Below are 18,239 nucleotides of genomic sequence, written 5' to 3' on the forward strand. Positions count from 1 at the left end.
TTAGCCCTTGCCTCTTTCCTAGGGCTGAATGAAAGCAACTGGTCTGAGGTGATTCAGCTGGCTTTGTGCCTAAGATGGATCTAGAACTCAGGACTTCTTGGTTTTTAGCCTGGTGCCTTAAATCAGTTTCCATTCAGCGTGATATTGTGGTTATGGCAAAAAGTGCTGGCTCTTTAACACGTACACACACTTGGCAAATCATCAAAGGATTTGAAGTGCATGTTATGCAAAGAAGCAGAAGAAACAGTAGATCATATACTCAGCTCATGTAAGATGACACTAATAGATTATTAACAACATTACACGGTTGCCAACATGATTCACTGGAATATCTAAAAATTATCGTGCCAATAATAAAAAAATGGTATGAAAACAAAGTAGGAAAAGTAGAAAAAAGTGAACAGGTGAAAATATTGTGGGTTTTTGGGAAGAACACAATGCATCTGACAGCAACACCAGCTAAAAAACTGGTAGCTGTGGCTTCGTATTGTTGTGTATAGCATACAGAACATATGGCTGATTGTGACAAACCACAATAATGTATACCATACTAGGGGTCTTTAGGGGTGCAATGACTCAACAATTCAGGATGCAGAGCTTGTCAGCTGGAAAGCCAATCTAGACCCAAGGGTTGCAGGATGGAGTGAGCCTCTGTGATTTGCCCCACCTGCTGCCCATGGAGCAATTTGAAAGCCTGCAAATGTGAGTAGCTAAATAGGTACCACTTTGGCAGGAAGCATTAGGTGTCCCTTGGCACATAGTCATGCTGGCCACATGACCACAGACAACGCTGGCTCCCTCAGCTAAGAAACTAGAGTTGGACATTACTGGACAGGTGAAACCTTTATCTTTACTGTATATCAAAATGATCTCAGATAACATGTGAAATTATTAAAACTGACAATATAACCTATATAGGCAGTTGTGAGTTCCCAAAGATCTCTGGAGAAGCTGCCCCCACTCATTATCCTCTGGTGAGGGTGAGTTTCCTGCCTGGAATTTAGGGTGTCTTCCCTCCTCTCGGACTGATGCGTCCTGGGCATCTATGGCTGGACGAGAAATAACCGCGGCTACAACGGCTGCTCGCGTTTTTATGGCATTTGAACCGAGCCCGCCAAAGGGATGCCCGGCTGTGCTTTTGGGAAGGGGAGGGTCAGAGCAGCCCAGGGGCCCTAGAATCGGCTCCGGTGCCCTCCTGCAACGGTGGGGCTGCCCCAAAGACCCGCCAACCGGAATCCCAGCCCAGGGCCCCCTTGACCCAGGCCGTCCAAGAGGCTTTCTGCCCCACGGGCTCCGCTTTTTGGCAAAGGGCGCAGACGGGCCGGTTAACGCGACCCAAGGCGGTCCCCACCCCACCCCCCGACCTAGGCCGGGCTTGGGACCGCGGGCAGAGTCCGGGGCACCATTCATCCAGCGCGGACCGTCTGCTCGGGCTAGCAGGCACCCAATGCCAGGAACGGCGGACGGCGCCCTCCCTTCCCTCGGCCTCCGCGGAAGGGCTCGGCCCCAGCAGAAGCCGCTCCCGCCCGCGTGGCGCCCGCCCAACCTGCCCTGCCCTTTCGCGGAAGACGCAGCGGGACGGTCGGGTCGCTTCTGGGAAGCCGCGGCCGGCGGGGCTCGGAGGCTGCCTGCGCCAGCGGCGAAACGGACAGCGCGTCCCGGGCGGCGAACGTCGATGGGCTCGTGGCGGAGCGCGGCGGCGGGGCTGCTCTGTCTCCTGGGGCACCGTAAGTCCCGGCGGCGGGCGGTGCGAGGGTTGCGACGGCCCGTAACTCGGCTTGACGGGGACAGAGGTTCGGTCGCTCCGATGGCCCCTCGTCTCCCCCGGTCAGCTTCGAAGGAGGCGGCGGCGCAGCCTGTCCTGGCCGCGGAAAGCCCCCCCCCGGCGGCTGCCCCGCTTTGCGACTGGGTTTTCTTGGAGGGGAAGACCGGCGGGTGGGCGTCGGGTGGGCGTCGGGTTCTGCTCGCCCGGGTTTCCGACGGTCCTTTCGTTAAGTGCCGAGAGCGCCGCGGTGGAGACCGAGAAAGCAGAAACGGGGCCGAAGCTCTGAATGCGCTTCTCGCGGCCCTCCCGACTTTTGACTTCCGTAAACAGGCGTTGAGGTTCCTCCTAGTGAGTTCAGTGCTGAACTTCCACTCTGACTCCTCATTCAGCAAACAGTTCAAACAAATGCTGGAAGAAGCGTCCATCTGGGTTCACTTCCAAGTGGGGAGGAAGACCCTGGAAACACGGAGGCTGTTGGAAAGATGGTTTAATGGTGAACAGGATCACGTGGTTTGGGGTCCTGGGCAAAAAAGGGGGGCGAAGAAAACGGGAGGAGATGCTGAGAGTTCCAGGGTTTTATGCCCTCTCGGGGCTTTTGAATTTGAGCTTGTATTCTGATTGGTTGTCAGACTCCCATGGGACCATGCAGGGGTAACTTTGTAGGTTGGGTTTTAGGTTCCAGGCTTGGTTGAGCCTTGCTGGGTGATGTAATCTTCCCAGGTGCCATGCGGTGAGTTCTGTTGCTAGATGAGTCCTATTATGGCATGGAGGCCATGTCTTTTGTGTTGTAGATAAACTGGCCTAGGCTTTAATGGCCCATTGAGAAGGCAGTGTGTGTGTGTGGGGGGGTGAGTTTCTGCCTCCCTTTTTGGGGAAATATTCTGCCCTTTTAATATTTCCTAAAATATCTCATTTCCTAGGAGAGGGTGGGTGCTAATTTCCTACACAAACATGCCCTGAATGAGACCTTACCCAAGTCCTTGACATTATGGCTGTTGTGTTGTCACCACAGTCACATGATCACAACTTGGGCATTTGGCCATCAGCCCTCATTATGAGCGTCCCATGTTTACATGATCACCATTTGACACAGCCGACTTCTGACTAGCAAAGTCAATGGGGAAGCTGTCGGGAAGCACAAGGTCATGTGACATTGTGCTTAACAATCCACAGTCATTCACTTAATTACCGCAGCTAGATCCTATGAACTGCAGTCATGTGACTTTTCACTTTATGACTGCCTCAGTGACAGAGTTGCTGGTTTCAACTGCAGTTACTAAGTGAAAATAATTTGTATTAAAAAGGGTTACTATATCACAAGTTACATTTAGTTTCTCCAAATCCTCCTAAACTAGTAGAAGTGATCTGGACCAAGTCTAAGATGAATCAGACTTGGACTTTAAAAAAAAACTCTGCAAAAGTTTCAAAAGTAGAACTGTATTTATATTGTAATTGGTAATTGTGAAAGTAGCTATGTTATCCCAAAATAACTGCAAATTCTGCGCAAATGCATTTTTCAAAGTTAAAATTTTCCCCAAAGTCAGCTTTTCGTGAGCACACAGGTCCTCAGCCCAGTCCTTTCCATGCCTGGGTTGTAGTCTGTTGCAGTGGGGAAAATGGAAGGCGTGTTGCTCACCACCTTGACTGATTTTTTGTAAAAATAAAAATAAAGGCAGGATAGGGGGGATGGAGGGAGCCCAGTGGGGCTCTCCAGAAAGAGGTTACCCTGACCGGGACTTGGAGTTAGAATGACCACCCAGTGTTAAATTGGAAAGTTCAACCCACCTGCAGTGAAATCCTCACCCTGGCCAAAGAAAGATTGAATGCCTGAACTCAGAATTAAATCAGCAGGTTTTATTGATTAGTCGCCTGAGCATATAAAAAACCTATAAAACCAGTACAGAGAAGAGAGAAGGGCACGTTCATAATAAGTGCAGCATTCAACCCAATCTCTCTTAGGACGCCTTCTTTGCCTTTTATCTTCTTTGACTCTGATGATACAAAAATTGCAGTCTTGCTAGCGATGTGTGTGTTTGTTCCCTGGAAGAAATGTAAGATGAAATAAGTGTCTTAATGTCTTTTAGGTTTTAAAAGAACACTAAGCAAACGGTCCTTTCAACAGAATGCCATTTGCAGCCAAACAGGATATGTGCCATGTCTCCAGGTGGTGCCCCAGAGATCCTTCTGTTTTTTCTTGATTAAAGGGGGGGAGTTCGAGTTCTGGGTTTCTCCACTCCCAGCAACTGATGAAGTGGGTTTCAGAGGCAGCTGGGGGAAATAGTTGCCAATCTACTACATGGCCTCGCTGAGACCCTGGTGGCTCCCTGGCATAGGGAGTCAGGCAGAGTCTTAGGCACAATGTGGCCTCTCCTGGCCCATCACTCCATATGGTTCCCAGAGGAGTTGGGGGAACTGGAAAGGGTCAAGAGATGCCTGGCATGGTGCTGGAGGAAAAGGAAGAAGTAACTCGACCAAACTAGGGTTAAGGCCACTATTAAGGTTTACTTTGTGGTGGTAAGAGCAGCCGAGCATCAATACCACGTTGCTTTTGTTGCATCTGCAGACTGGCACCCAGCGGCTTTGTTTAGGGTCGCACGGACTCTTCTTGGAATGGGTGACCCAGACCTCTACCTGCAGGGCTACGCGGAGGAATTTTCCAGGCATCTGGAGAATAAAATCACTCAGATTCTTTCCCAGTTGAATACCAAGCATGATGCAAGCCCTGTGGAGATGCCTGGGGACACTTGTCCATTTATCTGGGAAGGGTTTGATTCTGTTGCAGCTGAGGAAATGGACGGGGTGCTTTGGAATGCAAACGCCACCACTGTGCATTCAATCCATGTTGCTCCTGGATGCTTAAGGCGCCTGGGATGGGTCCAAGTGACGGTGAATTCATCCTTGTTGGAGGGGATGTTCCCAGCTCCTTTAAAGGGGTCCTGCTCCCTACTTAAGAGGCCACTGCTGGCCCCACCATTCTGGACAACGTTTGTTCAGTCTCCCGCCTTTCTTTTTTAGGGAAAGTGACCGAGAAAGTGGTAGGGTTGTACTCCAGAGGATCCTGGAGGAAATGGATGATCCAGACTCTTTGCAAACCCTGATATGGGACTGAAACCTCCTTGATCTCTGTTGTTGCCCTCACCTGGGGAACATTCCTCTCTCCCTACCCACCCACCCCCACCTCAGTCTCCTGGCCTTCGGAAAAGGAGTGAAGGCAGGTCTCTACGGCCTTGCAAGGGGGAGTTTGCAGCCGTGCGGCTGCTTAATCCCCTAAACCTGTGATGCCAGAGGTGGCATGCACAGCCCTCTCTGTGAGCATGGGTACCATCGCCAGCTGCTTTCCTGGCTCTGGTGCATACATGCCAGGCGGGTGGTCTTTTGGTTTCCGGTGCTCTGGTGTACACCCAGTCCATTTTGGGCCCTCAGTGCTGAAAAAGTTCACCATCACTGCCCTAAACCCTTCCCTCATCTTTTGACTACTTTTTTAAAAAAAAGTTTTATTATTTTAATTAAACAAAAACACAAAAAAAGAATCTTCTTTTGTTACATCTTGTAGAAAGCATGTCGATTGGTTACAAATACATTTCATGTGTTTCTTCCACAATCATTACATACACTTCATTCAAATTGAATTGTACATTTTAAATAAAAAAAATAATTATGTATTTTACTATCAATGTACCACAATTCTCATTTAATTACAATTATTTAAAAGTGCTTTTATCTAAAATCATTTGTATTTAAAGACACAACCACCTACTGGCATTCATTCGCAATTTCAATAAACCTCCAATAACATTACACCTTTATGACATATTCTGAAACAAATTCAGTTAGTAAGATATCTAAGCATTCTCCCCCCCCCTTTCCCCCCAACTCACAATTTAAAGCTTATATCCAATTTGCTTTTACTAGTACAACACACATAAATATATCATTAAACATTATCCATTAACATTTCCTTGTTATTATTGTAGTTAACTAAAAATTATTTACTATTTATATCACCTCTCCTCTCATCAGGCCCAAAAGAAATTATACCTTTATAGCAAGCTCTAAACAAGAATTTATTAATAAAATTTATAGGTCTTTTCCCTAAGTCCCAAATTACAATTTATATCCAAGTTATTTTTACTAATTAAAGATCATTTCATTATTATTATCGTAGTTAATTAGTTACAAGATGAACATTTAATAAGAATCTAAAACAATCTACAAAATGCTAACATTCCTACTTATTAATCACAAAAATATCCATTAACATTTCCTTGTTATTATTGTGGTTAACAAAAAAATTATTTACTATTTATATCACATCTCTCTTCAGACCCAAATTAATTATATCTTTATAACGAGATCTAAACAAAAAATTATTAATAAAATTTATAGGTCTTTTCACCAAGTCCCAATTTACAATTTATAGCCAGGTTACTTATACTAATTAAGGTTATTATTTCATTAATGTTGTCAGTTAATTATATGTTAACGAATAAACATTCAATGATAATCTAAAACAGTCTACAAAATACTGAAATCTCTACTTATTAATCACCAAAAATTAGCTAACTTTTTATCGTCAATTTTCATTATCAACCTGTATCTTTCCAGTAACAAAACAGTCTTACCTCTCTTGCCAGTTGTTGTGTCAATTCTCTTTTCAGCTTCTTTATAAACTTTATTGCTTAAAAGGTCTCTCAAATAGTCTTGTTGCCCTTGAATTGTTATTAACATTAGCTTGTCTTTGGTTGTCAAACTTATTTCTGAATAGGTTTCTCTTCTTAACTCCATCTTTATCACCCTTTTTTTTCTCCTGTATCTTGAAATCTGGGATAAAGCTCCAAATTGTCAAGTTCACTTTTCCATTTTCCCTTCTTTCCGCTTTCACCCATATTTGCTCCATTAATAAGTTCATCTATTGTCTTGTCTTTATCTTCTATATTTTCATTCTCTTCTTTAATTTTTGGGGCTCCAACCCCATCATCTTTTGCTGTGATAAACAATAGTCTATCCAACTTCTTCTCAAATCTCCCAAATCCTTCTAAAATATTTTGAATTCCAGCCAGGATGTTTTGAAATTTTAAGGTTTCCTCATCTGGCTATTGATCCATTTTTCCCAAAAAAATGAAGTAGAAAAAAAGAAAAAAGGAGTCTGATAATCACTGCCACTCTAGCCTTCCAAGCTGTGTGTGTGTGTGTGTGTGTGTGTGTGTGTGTGTGTGTGTGTATTAAGTCTTAAGCACAAGTTCTTTTGTACTCTTCAAAGGAGAAGGGTTCTTTTCTTTTTCTTTCCTTTTCCTTCTCTTGCCAAAATATTTTCCAAGAGCACCTGCAAAAAACAATTCGTGCCCTTGACTCTTTTTCAGATTTTGTGAGCTAGTTTCAAACCCTTCAGTTACAAAGTCAGTAAGATCAAATAGGAATGAACAAAGAATACATTGTTTCAAAGAAAGAACTTCAGACTCTGGCTTCCGAATGGCAGATTCCACTTTTTCATACTTTTCTCAATTTTAACAAAAATCTTTAATTGTCTTTGGTGAAATTTAATAACAAATAGAAGGGAGAATTTGTTAAAATTTTTAAAAAGTTTTAATTTAAGCCAAAAAATAAGGTGGTAAAAATAGAGGGGGAAAAATCAATCCATTCACTTCAAGCAGAGAAACAGGAAACGTTACAATCACTTCAATCCACAAAATATTGTTACAAGAAAGAACAAAAACTTTCCAAGGCAGTCCAATAAGAATTAAATTCGCCGCTTTATTATTTTACTTAGAGGACTAATTTATCTTAAAAAAAAGTCTCTTTGGGCAATCTTTCTCAGAGTAAAAAAAAAAAAACCTCACCTGATGGACTCACTTTCACTTCCTTCCGGAGCGGTCTCCAACTTCATCAGCCTGGGGGCTGCCTGTTTGCCACCGGCTTGAAGCGCTTCCCTTGGGTCAATCAGGGACTTTGCGGTGTCCCTGAGACCAGCAAGGCTTTTTCTTCCTGATCACCATCTCTCCAGGACGGTTTCTGGACCGTCCAGTGGCAAAAGTGTCAACGGCGGTCTCGGACTGTTGAGACCGCACGTTGTGTTGTCACAACGTTGGCTCCTTCTTTTCCGCCTTTTGACCATTTTTTTATGTCTTTCCTCCTCTTAAAGTGTTTACCTTTTATATTGTAACATTTTAATGTATACCTCCCGGAGACCCTTTTTGAGAGAGATGGGCAGTTCAGAAATACGAAAAATAAATAAATAAAAACTTGTATGGAAGGTGAAGAAAGTGTGTCTGCCAGTCAGGGCAACATCAGAGCCTGGCATCCCCTCTGGGCCACGATACGCTTCTTCCCATGGAGCTCTAATCCTAGCGAGGCCCCGTTTGAGAAGGGGTGGGTCTGGGGGTGCAGAGACATTGACAGCAGCTGCTCGGTGGTCCCTGTCCTCTGGCACGTAAAGCAGAAAAGACTCGTTCCTGTTTAGGACACTTTCTCAATCTTGGCAACTTGAAGGTGTGTGGACCTCAGCTCCCACGTCTTGTCCAAGGATTCATTCTGGAAGTTGAAGTCCACACATCTTCAAACTGCCAAGGTTGAGAAACACGGATTTAGGAGACCAATACAGTCCAAAGTGCTCCTTGATCTGTCTTGATGGTGAGAGTGGAAAGGGGAAAGCAGCATTTTGATTCTTGCCTACAGTTTACAGGTTCCACTGGCATTCCTGGTTTAACAACTTCATAATGGGTAGAATTCCTTTGCGGCTGCCTAAAAGGCCGTGGAAGTAGCGGGGAGTGGAATTATTTGGGAAAGTTAATCTTCTTGTGTAATAAACTTGTGCAGGAGGTCCCAGCCTTGCATTGCAGTATGTGAAGTGACCTCTGCCAAGGTTTGTTCCAAATTCACCCAGATACCTGAGGAATAATATACAGACGTTTGGGGAGTGTATAAACATTCAATACCAGAGGCAAACCATAGATTTGCCTGGCCAAATGCAGGGTTTGTTTTTCCCTGGTGCAAAGTAGCCAATTATTGGACAGTGCAGAAAATTGGAACCTGTTTGTTTCATACAGTACAAAGGTGGAGGGAGTGGGGGTAGCTTAGCTTTTCTACGCCTTTGGAAAACAAAGGCACCTGACCATTAGCAAGCAGCAGGCAACAAGCCACAGAGGATTCACAGCCTGGCAGAGGCTGCCCCTCCCAGAAGATGGGCTCCTCAGCCTTTGTCCCTCACTGGTGGGGCTGGAAGGGAAGTATGCAAAACTCAAACTATCTGCAGCAGGAAAGGGGAAGTTAACCTGTGTCAACTTGCCAGCCTGGTTCAAGTTCTCTGATAAGGCTGTCACGTAACCTTCCAAGGATTTTAGGGCATGGATGTGAGGCCCAAAAGGAAAACATCTGGAGAGCAAGAGGAAGGGTTTTACAACAAAATGGACTTTCTCTGGGTAAGACTTTCTACACCTGTCCTACAACCTTGAACTGGAATTTGGCAACTGAAAGATGAAAAGATGAAGAAACACCTATGATTATTATGGTAATTTTTTACTATTTTTATTTTTTATTCAAAACATTAAAGTACAAATCCAAAAAATGATAAAAATGAAAATACAAAATAAAACAAAACTAGAGAAGACAAAAATGTTTACAAAAAGAAAAACAAACATACACACAAATTGTACCCCCAGTCGAATACTGATATATTTCAAGAATAATAGTTCCCCCAACCCCACAAAACAGGTGCGTAGTTAATGAACTTCTACAAGTTTACCTAATCCATTTGACCTGACATCTACCCACAATACAGTGATGTGCAGTGAGGTTTATGGCTGGTGAGGCAGCAATTTTTTTAGATTTGTGGACTTCAACTCCCAGAATTCCACAGCCAGGCATGCTCAGTTCCAATTTAAAGCGACAGCATTTGTTTTTCTCCTTTGCTAAATAAGTTTCCTTCTTTCTTTTTCTTCTCCCTTCCCCTCCTTCCTCCCTCTTTCCCTCCCTCCCCACTCTCTCAAACACACACACACACACAGTTGCACCAGGATTCAGAAAATTTAGGTTTCCCTCCTCAGCCCATGTTAGCAATACCACTAACGGCATTTTGGCTGGCAGAAGACCCAAAGGCATAGTATTAGAGTGTCATATAGTGCATAAACTAAAGAACTGTCTCAATATGCTCCCTCCCCCCTCTCAAACACACACACAAAGTTGCACCAGGAGGATGAAGTTTGAATTCCTCCCCCTCCCTCCGACACACACGTACCTTTTCTAGCTGTTTCAGAGAGGATTTCAACTCTGCTCTTGCCTGCCATCATGAAAAGAAAAAAAAATGTAAAAGGAAAAAGGCAAGAGCTGAGGTCAGGCTGAGCTAGTTGCTGCCTGAGTCACCGTGGATGACTCTGCTTAACTGTTTAAAAAAGCCTCTAAAAAGCGCCCTCTACAAGAGGAGGCAGTAGAACGACGTGCCTCATCTACGTCAGGAGTTTTTCAGCTTTTAAACCTTGCTTAACTCTGCTGGAGTGAACATAAAATGCCAGACTAGATGAGGCACGTTGTTCTCCTGCCGCCTCCTGTAGAGGGCACTTTTTTAGACGCTTTTTTAAACAGTTAAGCACTAAGCAGAGTCATCCATGGTGACTCTGGCAGCAACTAGTTCAGCCTGACCTCAGCTCTTGCCTTTTTCCTTTTACACTTTTTTTCTTTTCATGATGACAGTGATGAGGCTCTGCCTCCCCTGACTGCACGTCCCTGCCACGATATATGTTGAAAAAAATATAGATAACAGGTAAATCCTACAGCTAAACTTCAAAGTCCTCTGTTAAGAACCTAGAAGGTCCACAAAGTCTTCTAATCTAGCATAATCTACCACTATAGTCTCTCATCTGTCCAGGATCAAATATCCTCCACTGATTCTTAATAATAAGGCTTTTCCCTAAAACTTTAGTTGTTTTTTTTCTAACACTTGGATCTCGGTCCCCAAAATCTTATGTCTTTCTTGTAGGTATTGCCACAGCATTTGTTGTTCAAAAAAATCTACAGGTTGAAAGTCTCTTAACATTTGTTCTCTAGTTAGAAATAACAAGATCATTTCCCAATCCCCATCAATCTTCTTAGAAACATCCAGTTCATCGCTTGTCAGTTCTGTCCACTTTTTTTTTTAGTTCTGTCCACTTTGAGTCTTTAGAATCCCTCCCCCTTTCAGTCTTTTCCACCACCTCCTTCAAATCTGCCAGCAACAAATTAGATTCCAATCATCTGATTGTAAGTCTGGTTTAACTGCTGTTCCTTGCATCTGAATATCATTTTGGGTTGATTTAAAACCATTGTTATTTTATCAAACGTTTAATCTAAAATTTCAGTTTGAATGTGTACGTTGAAAAGCACTTTCTCAAGGGCTTTCCAAATGCATCTTTCTGTTGATGTATTCTTTGCATTTTTGGTATACTCCCAGCCCCTTCCTTTAGAGCCAGACATAAACAATTCCTCTCAAGGAACAGGGGAAGCACCATAACAAAATAAACTTGGAGAACATTGAGATAATCTTTCCCACAATAAAAATAAATAGGAAAAACAGGGAAATTTCCACCAACAATTTAAAAAATAAGACCAGATCTTTTAAAAATTAATAAAATGTGAAATCCCTATAATGAAAGTAGAAAGGTAAATCAAATCAGATTACTTTCACTACCTAGGGAATCACCATCAACTTCCATAAGGAAAAAGTAAAAGTGACTTGAAACGGCAAATAAAGCAGTAAAAGAAAACACAAAAAAATTCATTTTAATATCCAGCAAGGGGTTATAATAAAACAGCATTCAACCAGTCGATTAACATTTAAAAGGAAAAATCAAAAGGAAAAAGGAAACGTCAAAACGTGCAGTGAAAACCGAGGCCTTCTTCAAGCAAAGAAACAAACAGCTGACAGGAAAAGATGGAGACCCGACTTCTGGCAGCTCCTACTGAAAATTCCCATCTTCCAAGAACTTCTTCCCATGTAGATCCACGGTTGTCCAAGGGTCATTTTGGGTCGTTCCTAATTGCTTCCATTCAAATCCAAGAGCCAACTTTGGTGGTGAAATTAGCTTTGTCAGCAGGAGAGAACAATCGCTCAGACAGCCTCTTTGAAGGACTTCCCCCACCCAGGACCCTGTCTCTGCCTTCCCACCCTGGTTCTTCCCTGACCCACGTGGCCAATTGCCTCTCGCTCAGCCTTTCCCTCTCCATGCCCTGAGCCAGGTCTTAAAGCAGGTCTGGAAATAGGCTCAGCCAGGTCCGTTTTCTCACAATCGGGCCAGAACTGGACAGAAAATATAGGCAGATCTTGTCCTTCCGTCCTGCTAGATTCCAAGTTAATACACAGAGTGCAACACAGTTAATTATTCCTGTAGGAGAGCGGGAAAGGAAGCTGGCCAGGGTGGATTTTAATAGACCCTCTTCAATCATTCCACAGCAGGTGTCTGGTCAAGGAAATCGGAAATATTCAGCTGCACACATTGATGGGTAACTTGCATCTTCCTTGAAACAGCTGACTAAGAATAATCAGCTCATCAACATGTTGACAGCCTTTCGTTGCAATATTTTGTTTAGTATTGATGTGACTCTGACTTGACCCTCCAGAGGCTGAGGAGCTTCAAAATTTGGCAGAGTTTGGCAAAGGATGTTGCTTGTGGTGGTGGGTTCATCCCAAGGGTTGAGAGTGATCCTCTGAGGGGCTCATTACAGCCTGTGGTCTATTTGGTAGAACTGTGGCCATAGAGAGAAGCAAAACTTTAGAATGGTTTTTACATCAGTGGAGATGCAGCCTCTAGACGGGGGGGGGCTGCAACTGAGCCCCTCTTTGCCTGTTGCTGTTGTGCTGTTGCCAGATCGTCTTCCTTCTGGTTTTTCTGTTGAAATCCTCTTCCTCCTCCTCTTCTTCCTCTTCTTCTTCCTCCTCCTCCTCCTCTTCTTCTTCCTCTTCCTCCCCCTCCTCTTATTCTTCTTCCTCTTCCTCCTCCTCTTTCTCTTCTACTTCTTCTTCTGAAATATTGTGATTGTTTTCAGTGGTTAATACACTCCTAGATTTAATAATAATATGCTTAGACCAATATGTCCCCACAGTTGCCTTTCCACCAGGAGATTCTCAGCCTATCCCAGAAATCGAGGGCCGTTGATTTCCATAGACTATATTACATCTACAACTACAGGCTTTAGGGAGATTCCTTCAGAATTACTCGGTAGCGTATCTAAGTTCACCATGAATCCATTAAAACCTTCTTTGGGAAGTCACATGGGGGTGCCGAGGAAGCCTCTGTGGGGTTTTTGGAGAGAGAGGTGCCATTTATCTGTGTTAATTACTGCTACAGTTATTTTCTCATAACAATAACATATTGCCCCATGTGGGAGTGTGGGTGCCATCTACCCCTTTGTCTCAGGCTATTTGAAAAGCAGGAGGAGGGGGTCACTTCTCCTCCCTAGGCTGAGGTGAAGGAGGAGCCCCCCACTCTTCCATGACAGAAAAAGGGGTGACATAAACAGCTCCGTGGCATGAGCAGGCCCACCTACAGTAAGTCTGCATTCAAAATCAAGACCAGCCCTTGTGGAAGAAAGCCCTGCTCCGTCCCTGTGCAATGAGGGAGAACGAGGCCAGTAACATCGATCGCAGCCCTATGTTTATAACATGTGCTATTTATAACCAGGAACTGGACTACAACCCGGCTGCTGCTTTGCTTGTAACCAGCCAAGGAAAGTTACGCAGGCCTAGGGAGGGTTCTGCTCCTTCGGCCCAGGAAACCCAACTGTTGAGCGATGTCATCCAATCCAAGAAATGTTACCTAGGAGTCCTTCGCTTCTGCTCCAAGAGACCAAAGAGGTCCGCTTTTCTGCAAAGGTCAATTCTGCTGCAGAGTGTTGGGGAAGCACCTTGAGCTGTGCCAGATTGTTTGTCTGACTGTATCAGCTTCATCAAGTAACTATTTTTTTTGTATTCCTAGTTGCGTCTTCAAAGATTGTCCAGCCAAGATGCCAAAATGATTTTGAAACTAAACTGGTTTGTTCCTGGGAGGTGGCTGCTGTCACCAACTGCACCGCGGAGTTTAAATTTCTCTACCAGGGAAGCTTAGCAACGTAAGTATTAGCAAAGCTGTGTGTTGTGTTGAGAAGCACAACAGTCCTCCGTTCAAGGGTAGGAGGTGTGGGATCAGCTATAAAGCAGGGACTGGGGAACCAGGTGGTCGATCAACTCCTTGGAGTAGCTATGCAACTTCCTCCATCTGTGCTCACTCTGCCCCAGAAAGTTGATTTGGGCCATTGACAGGATCACTGTCCAGAATTCTCTCTTGTCATGATGCTTACATGTCCTCAAGAGAGGGTCAAGTCATTCAGACAACGTCGCTAGATCATCTGTCCCCCAATCTGTTTCTTCAGGTTTCCCAGTGGTGCAGACATCATGGCTGTAATTGCATCCATACAACTTGCTTGATGTTATAATATTGCTGCTTGTTTCTTCTGGCAGAATTTTAGTTCCTTCATGAGATGTTTGACTCTTCCATTTGGCAGAGGCAAATTAGCTTTTTCATAGGGTTGTAAAGTACTGTGGTAGCCCTGAGGAGACAGTCCTCTCCATCTTCACATTGGCCCTGTGGAGCCCTCCCAGAGAGCGCCTGGATGGTGGGCACAGGGGAATGAGTCCTGGGAAGTCTTTCCAAGATCTTTTGTAGGGGAAGCTGTTGCAGTTTGCTTGAGATATCCAGCACTTGTCTTGTTCAGCAGTCATGAATGATGGGCTCTGGTCCCAAAAACCAGTAGAGTGGACAGAATCCTTGAATAAATTAGAGCAACTTGTTGAATCTAGTAAGGAGAGACTGGGGGGTCCCTTCAAACTCTATTATGCCACTACTGTTTCCTTCTTGAGAAGAAATCTTCCCAGGGTATCATTGATATTGCTGACCTTGAGAGGTTGCTGACCACTGTCCCCCTCCCCTTTGGGAAAGGGGAGTCTCTCAGGCTGGGCTTCCCACCCCACCTGCGGGGGAGATCATCCTGAGATGGGAGGTGGACTGCCTCTAGCAGGCCCATGAGGCTCATTTCGCTTCTTCAGTGGGGCAGATCCCTAATGGTTGCCTGATCCTTGTTGTGAACTGGATGAGGGCCTGCAAGATCTGCTGTACCCCAACATCTCCTGCCATCAGCAACACCAGGCCGGCCAGGCACAAATCCTTGGCTTCCAAACATGAAGAGGGAAAAACGTGTCTCGGGAGCAGAATTTCTCTCATGGTCTCTTTTGTGGGCCTGCCTACTATGCCTTGCCCTCTGGCCCCCAAGGGAGCTTCGTGGACTGAGGTGTCTCTGCAACCCAGGCAGTGCCAGGGTATTTGGCACTTTGCAGACCATTCTCTGGCTGTGCAGAAATGAAGGAAGGCTTATGTGCTCTTCTCTCTTGCCGTTTGTCCAGGGAGCCCCAGGAGTGTCCTCTGAAGAAGAAGCAGGAGGGCCCAGGCACTGCCTCCTGTTGTGTTTGCGAGATTCTAGGGAACAAATTCAAAAAAGTCTACTATAACATATCACTGGCCAGGACAGAGAATGATGCTGAGGTCTGGAACGAGACCTTGGATATGGAATTAATTGGTGAGATATCCTTTTCATGCAAACCTCTCCACTCCGGGACCATCCTAAGTCACAGCAACTTTGGTTTCAGGTGGCCACAGGGGCATCTGTTGGCATGATGGACATGCTGGGTAGGAAAAAGGAGATGGGGAGAATTCATTTGGAAGACTGGCTGCATTAGTAGAGAATGCCCGTCAGTTCCTCTCCTGGCTCTGCTTCCAGAGAGGCCCTTATGTTTGTTTCCCAAAGAATTCTGTGCTGATATCCTAACGGTTGCTATCTCAAGCCTCCTTCCTCTTCTGCTTGGATAGTTCTCAGTTGAACGGAGAGGGTGTAGACGGGGGGTGGGGGTGGGTGAAAATAGAACCTGGGAGTGAGTCTAAATGGCAGGGAGGGCAGGAGCCACCCTAGGGCTTCCTCCAACACTAGGACAAAAATGGAAGAAAGAGAGAGGATACAGAGAGGCTTTGACTGATCCTCCTTGCCCCACCCGGTGCCCTGCCTTCAGGGTTCTCCTTCCCCAGGTGCCTCTCCCCGTCTCAGTGTCCTCCTCTGCTTCTTCCCCATCACAGTGAAGCCGAAGGCCCTGATCAACTTGAGTGTCGAGAAGAAAAAGAAGGAGCACACATTCATCCTTACCTGGGAGAGGGATTACAATGCTTCTAACCTACTTAAAAGCTCTGCCGCAAAGTACGAGGTTGCCTATTGGCCCAAGAACCATACAGAACAGGTAAGGGATCCCTTCTCTCCCTTTCTATGGGGGAGGAAGGCAGATTTGATGGATTGGAAGCTGAACTGTCCTATCGTTTTGAGCTCCCTCAGCCTCCTAAGAAGATAGCTGGACTTTCTCTAAATTTAACCTTGAGCTAGGAGGAGCTTACAGGTAATTTATTCCTCTCCCGTGACACCTGAAAGGGAAAGTTCCCCTGCTTCTAAATTAGGTCAGCACTCAGCACCTTCGTCCAGAGACAGCCTGTCCTTTGAAAAGGAAGCAGGCTCAGGCATTCCCGGGTAGGATGCCTCAGACAACTTTTCCTCTTCTCAGATTCTTCTTCAAATGTCCACATGGGCTGCTAAGGATTGCCCTGCTATTCAGTAGCATATTATGGACAGAAACGTAGGCAGGGCTGGGAAATTTTTCAGAACATTTTTAAAAGCTAAGAAAATGTTAAAAATCCATCAATGTTACAGATGTACAAAATAATAAGGCACATGGATTAAACTCCATTATCTGCCAGATCCTAGAAGCCAGCAGGACCTTCCCTTTTTCCACCCCTGGCCAAGGCCCCACAGCTTCAGCAGCCGTCATCCAAAAGAGCTTATCATGTTTGTGGCCCTTTCCTTGGCCTGCTCAGCATTTGGGAGAAGTAGAAAGAAAGGACTTCAGGATTCAGGCTATGCCTTAAGTGTCAGCCCCCTAAGACAGATCAGCCCAGAGGATCAGTTCCAGAGGCAAACAAAGGCTGCTTTGATCAACAATCTTTTGGTCTGATTGGGCTTGATCTTCCCTCCTTGGATCTCAGTGGATCAGGGAGGATCAGCTTCTTCCAAATGTTGTCTTCCTTCCCAAAATTTAAAGAATGTTTCAGCCCGCTTTGCCAAGCAAACAGCTCTTGCCTATTTCCCTCACTTGCTGTTGCTGTTGCTCTCTCTGTGTTTGTGTGTGTGTGTGTGCGCGCGCGCACTGACATGTGTTTTCCTCTTCCCAGAAAATCATTGTTCCAGAAGACTCATCCCATCATATCATCTTTGCGGACAAGCTCCGTTCAGGCACCACCTATGAAGCGAGTGTGCGCCATGGGTTGAAACTCTGGGGGGAGAACTGGAGTGAGTGGAGTGCTACTTGTGAATGGCTCAATGGTGAGTGTGCTGAAGGCCACTTTTGCCCTGGGGAAGCAACCTGCCTCTCAGGTTCCCAGAGCAGAACAACCTTGGGACATTCTGGTTGAAAATGGAGGAACTTCCTGGGTGTTTGCTGCGTTGTAGCTATTCTGAATGGTGCACCCATCATCAACACTTCAGCAGTGGCTTCCGAGGGAAATGACTCTAAATATTTCCAGCTAAGCATTCTTTAAGTAGATGTTGTAATACTGCAATTAGCTGGGAGCAAGATTAAAGAGGAGATTTTTCTACAGTGTATAATTTAGCAAAGAATTTTTCCAAGGTTAATTAAGAACTTTTTCTTGAGGGGGGCAGGGTTAGATTGCTCCCATTCAGGTTGATTAATTTCCCCTTAATTTATTAGGTACCTTCAGGGAAAAGGGATTGGAGTTAATCTATTGGTTTAATTTTATTGTAAAAAATGCAATCTTGTCTACAGTATATAACCAGAAACCGAGGAATTATAGCCTAAGAAGAATTAATTAATTACTAAACATTTTAGCTATGTTAGGCTAGTAATAAGACAGAAACAGCAACATTTTGCTAAAGTAAGCAATACGATACTTTTTAAAAGCCAATTTATAGTTCTTTGGCACAGGAATTTGTACTACCTAAATAGTAGCCAGCCCAGTCTGAAAACACACAAGTAATGGAAGAGAAGAGTCTTGGTGAAGACATAAAGTCCATTAGAAGAGATCCCCAGTCCTGCAAAGCTGCCTATAAAGGAAGCCTTTTTCTCTCACCTGTGGGAATGCAGATCTTTTAAAAATTAATAAAATGTGAAATCCCTATAATGAAAGTAGAAAGGTAAATCAAATCAGATTACTTTCACTACCTAGGGAATCACCATCAACTTCCATAAGGAAAAAGTAAAAGTGACTTGAAACGGCAAATAAAGCAGTAAAAGAAAACACAAAAAAATTCATTTTAATATCCAGCAAGGGGTTATAATAAAACAGCATTCAACCAGTCGATTAACATTTAAAAGGAAAAATCAAAAGGAAAAAGGAAACGTCAAAACGTGCAGTGAAAACCGAGGCCT

General features: G+C 44.6%; 1 protein-coding gene across 1 annotated transcript; it reads left to right on the top strand.

Annotated features, from left to right (window-relative positions):
* Positions 1-1,538: 1,538 nt before the first annotated feature.
* IL4R (interleukin 4 receptor) lies at positions 1,539-17,944 on the top strand. The gene is made up of 5 exons (XM_087728655.1): positions 1,539-1,727; positions 13,705-13,837; positions 15,165-15,337; positions 15,889-16,046; positions 17,026-17,944. The coding sequence occupies exons 1-5, from the start codon at positions 1,676-1,678 to the stop codon at positions 17,263-17,265; spliced, it is 756 nt and encodes a 251-aa protein (XP_087584781.1). The 5' UTR covers positions 1,539-1,675; the 3' UTR covers positions 17,266-17,944.
* Positions 17,945-18,239: the final 295 nt, after the last annotated feature.

Source organism: Thamnophis sirtalis, unplaced genomic scaffold (assembly GCF_051295495.1).
Source record: "Thamnophis sirtalis isolate CommonGarterSnake01/CBP01778 unplaced genomic scaffold, rThaSir2_p1.2 scaffold_14, whole genome shotgun sequence".
NCBI lineage: Eukaryota > Metazoa > Chordata > Lepidosauria > Squamata > Natricidae > Thamnophis > Thamnophis sirtalis.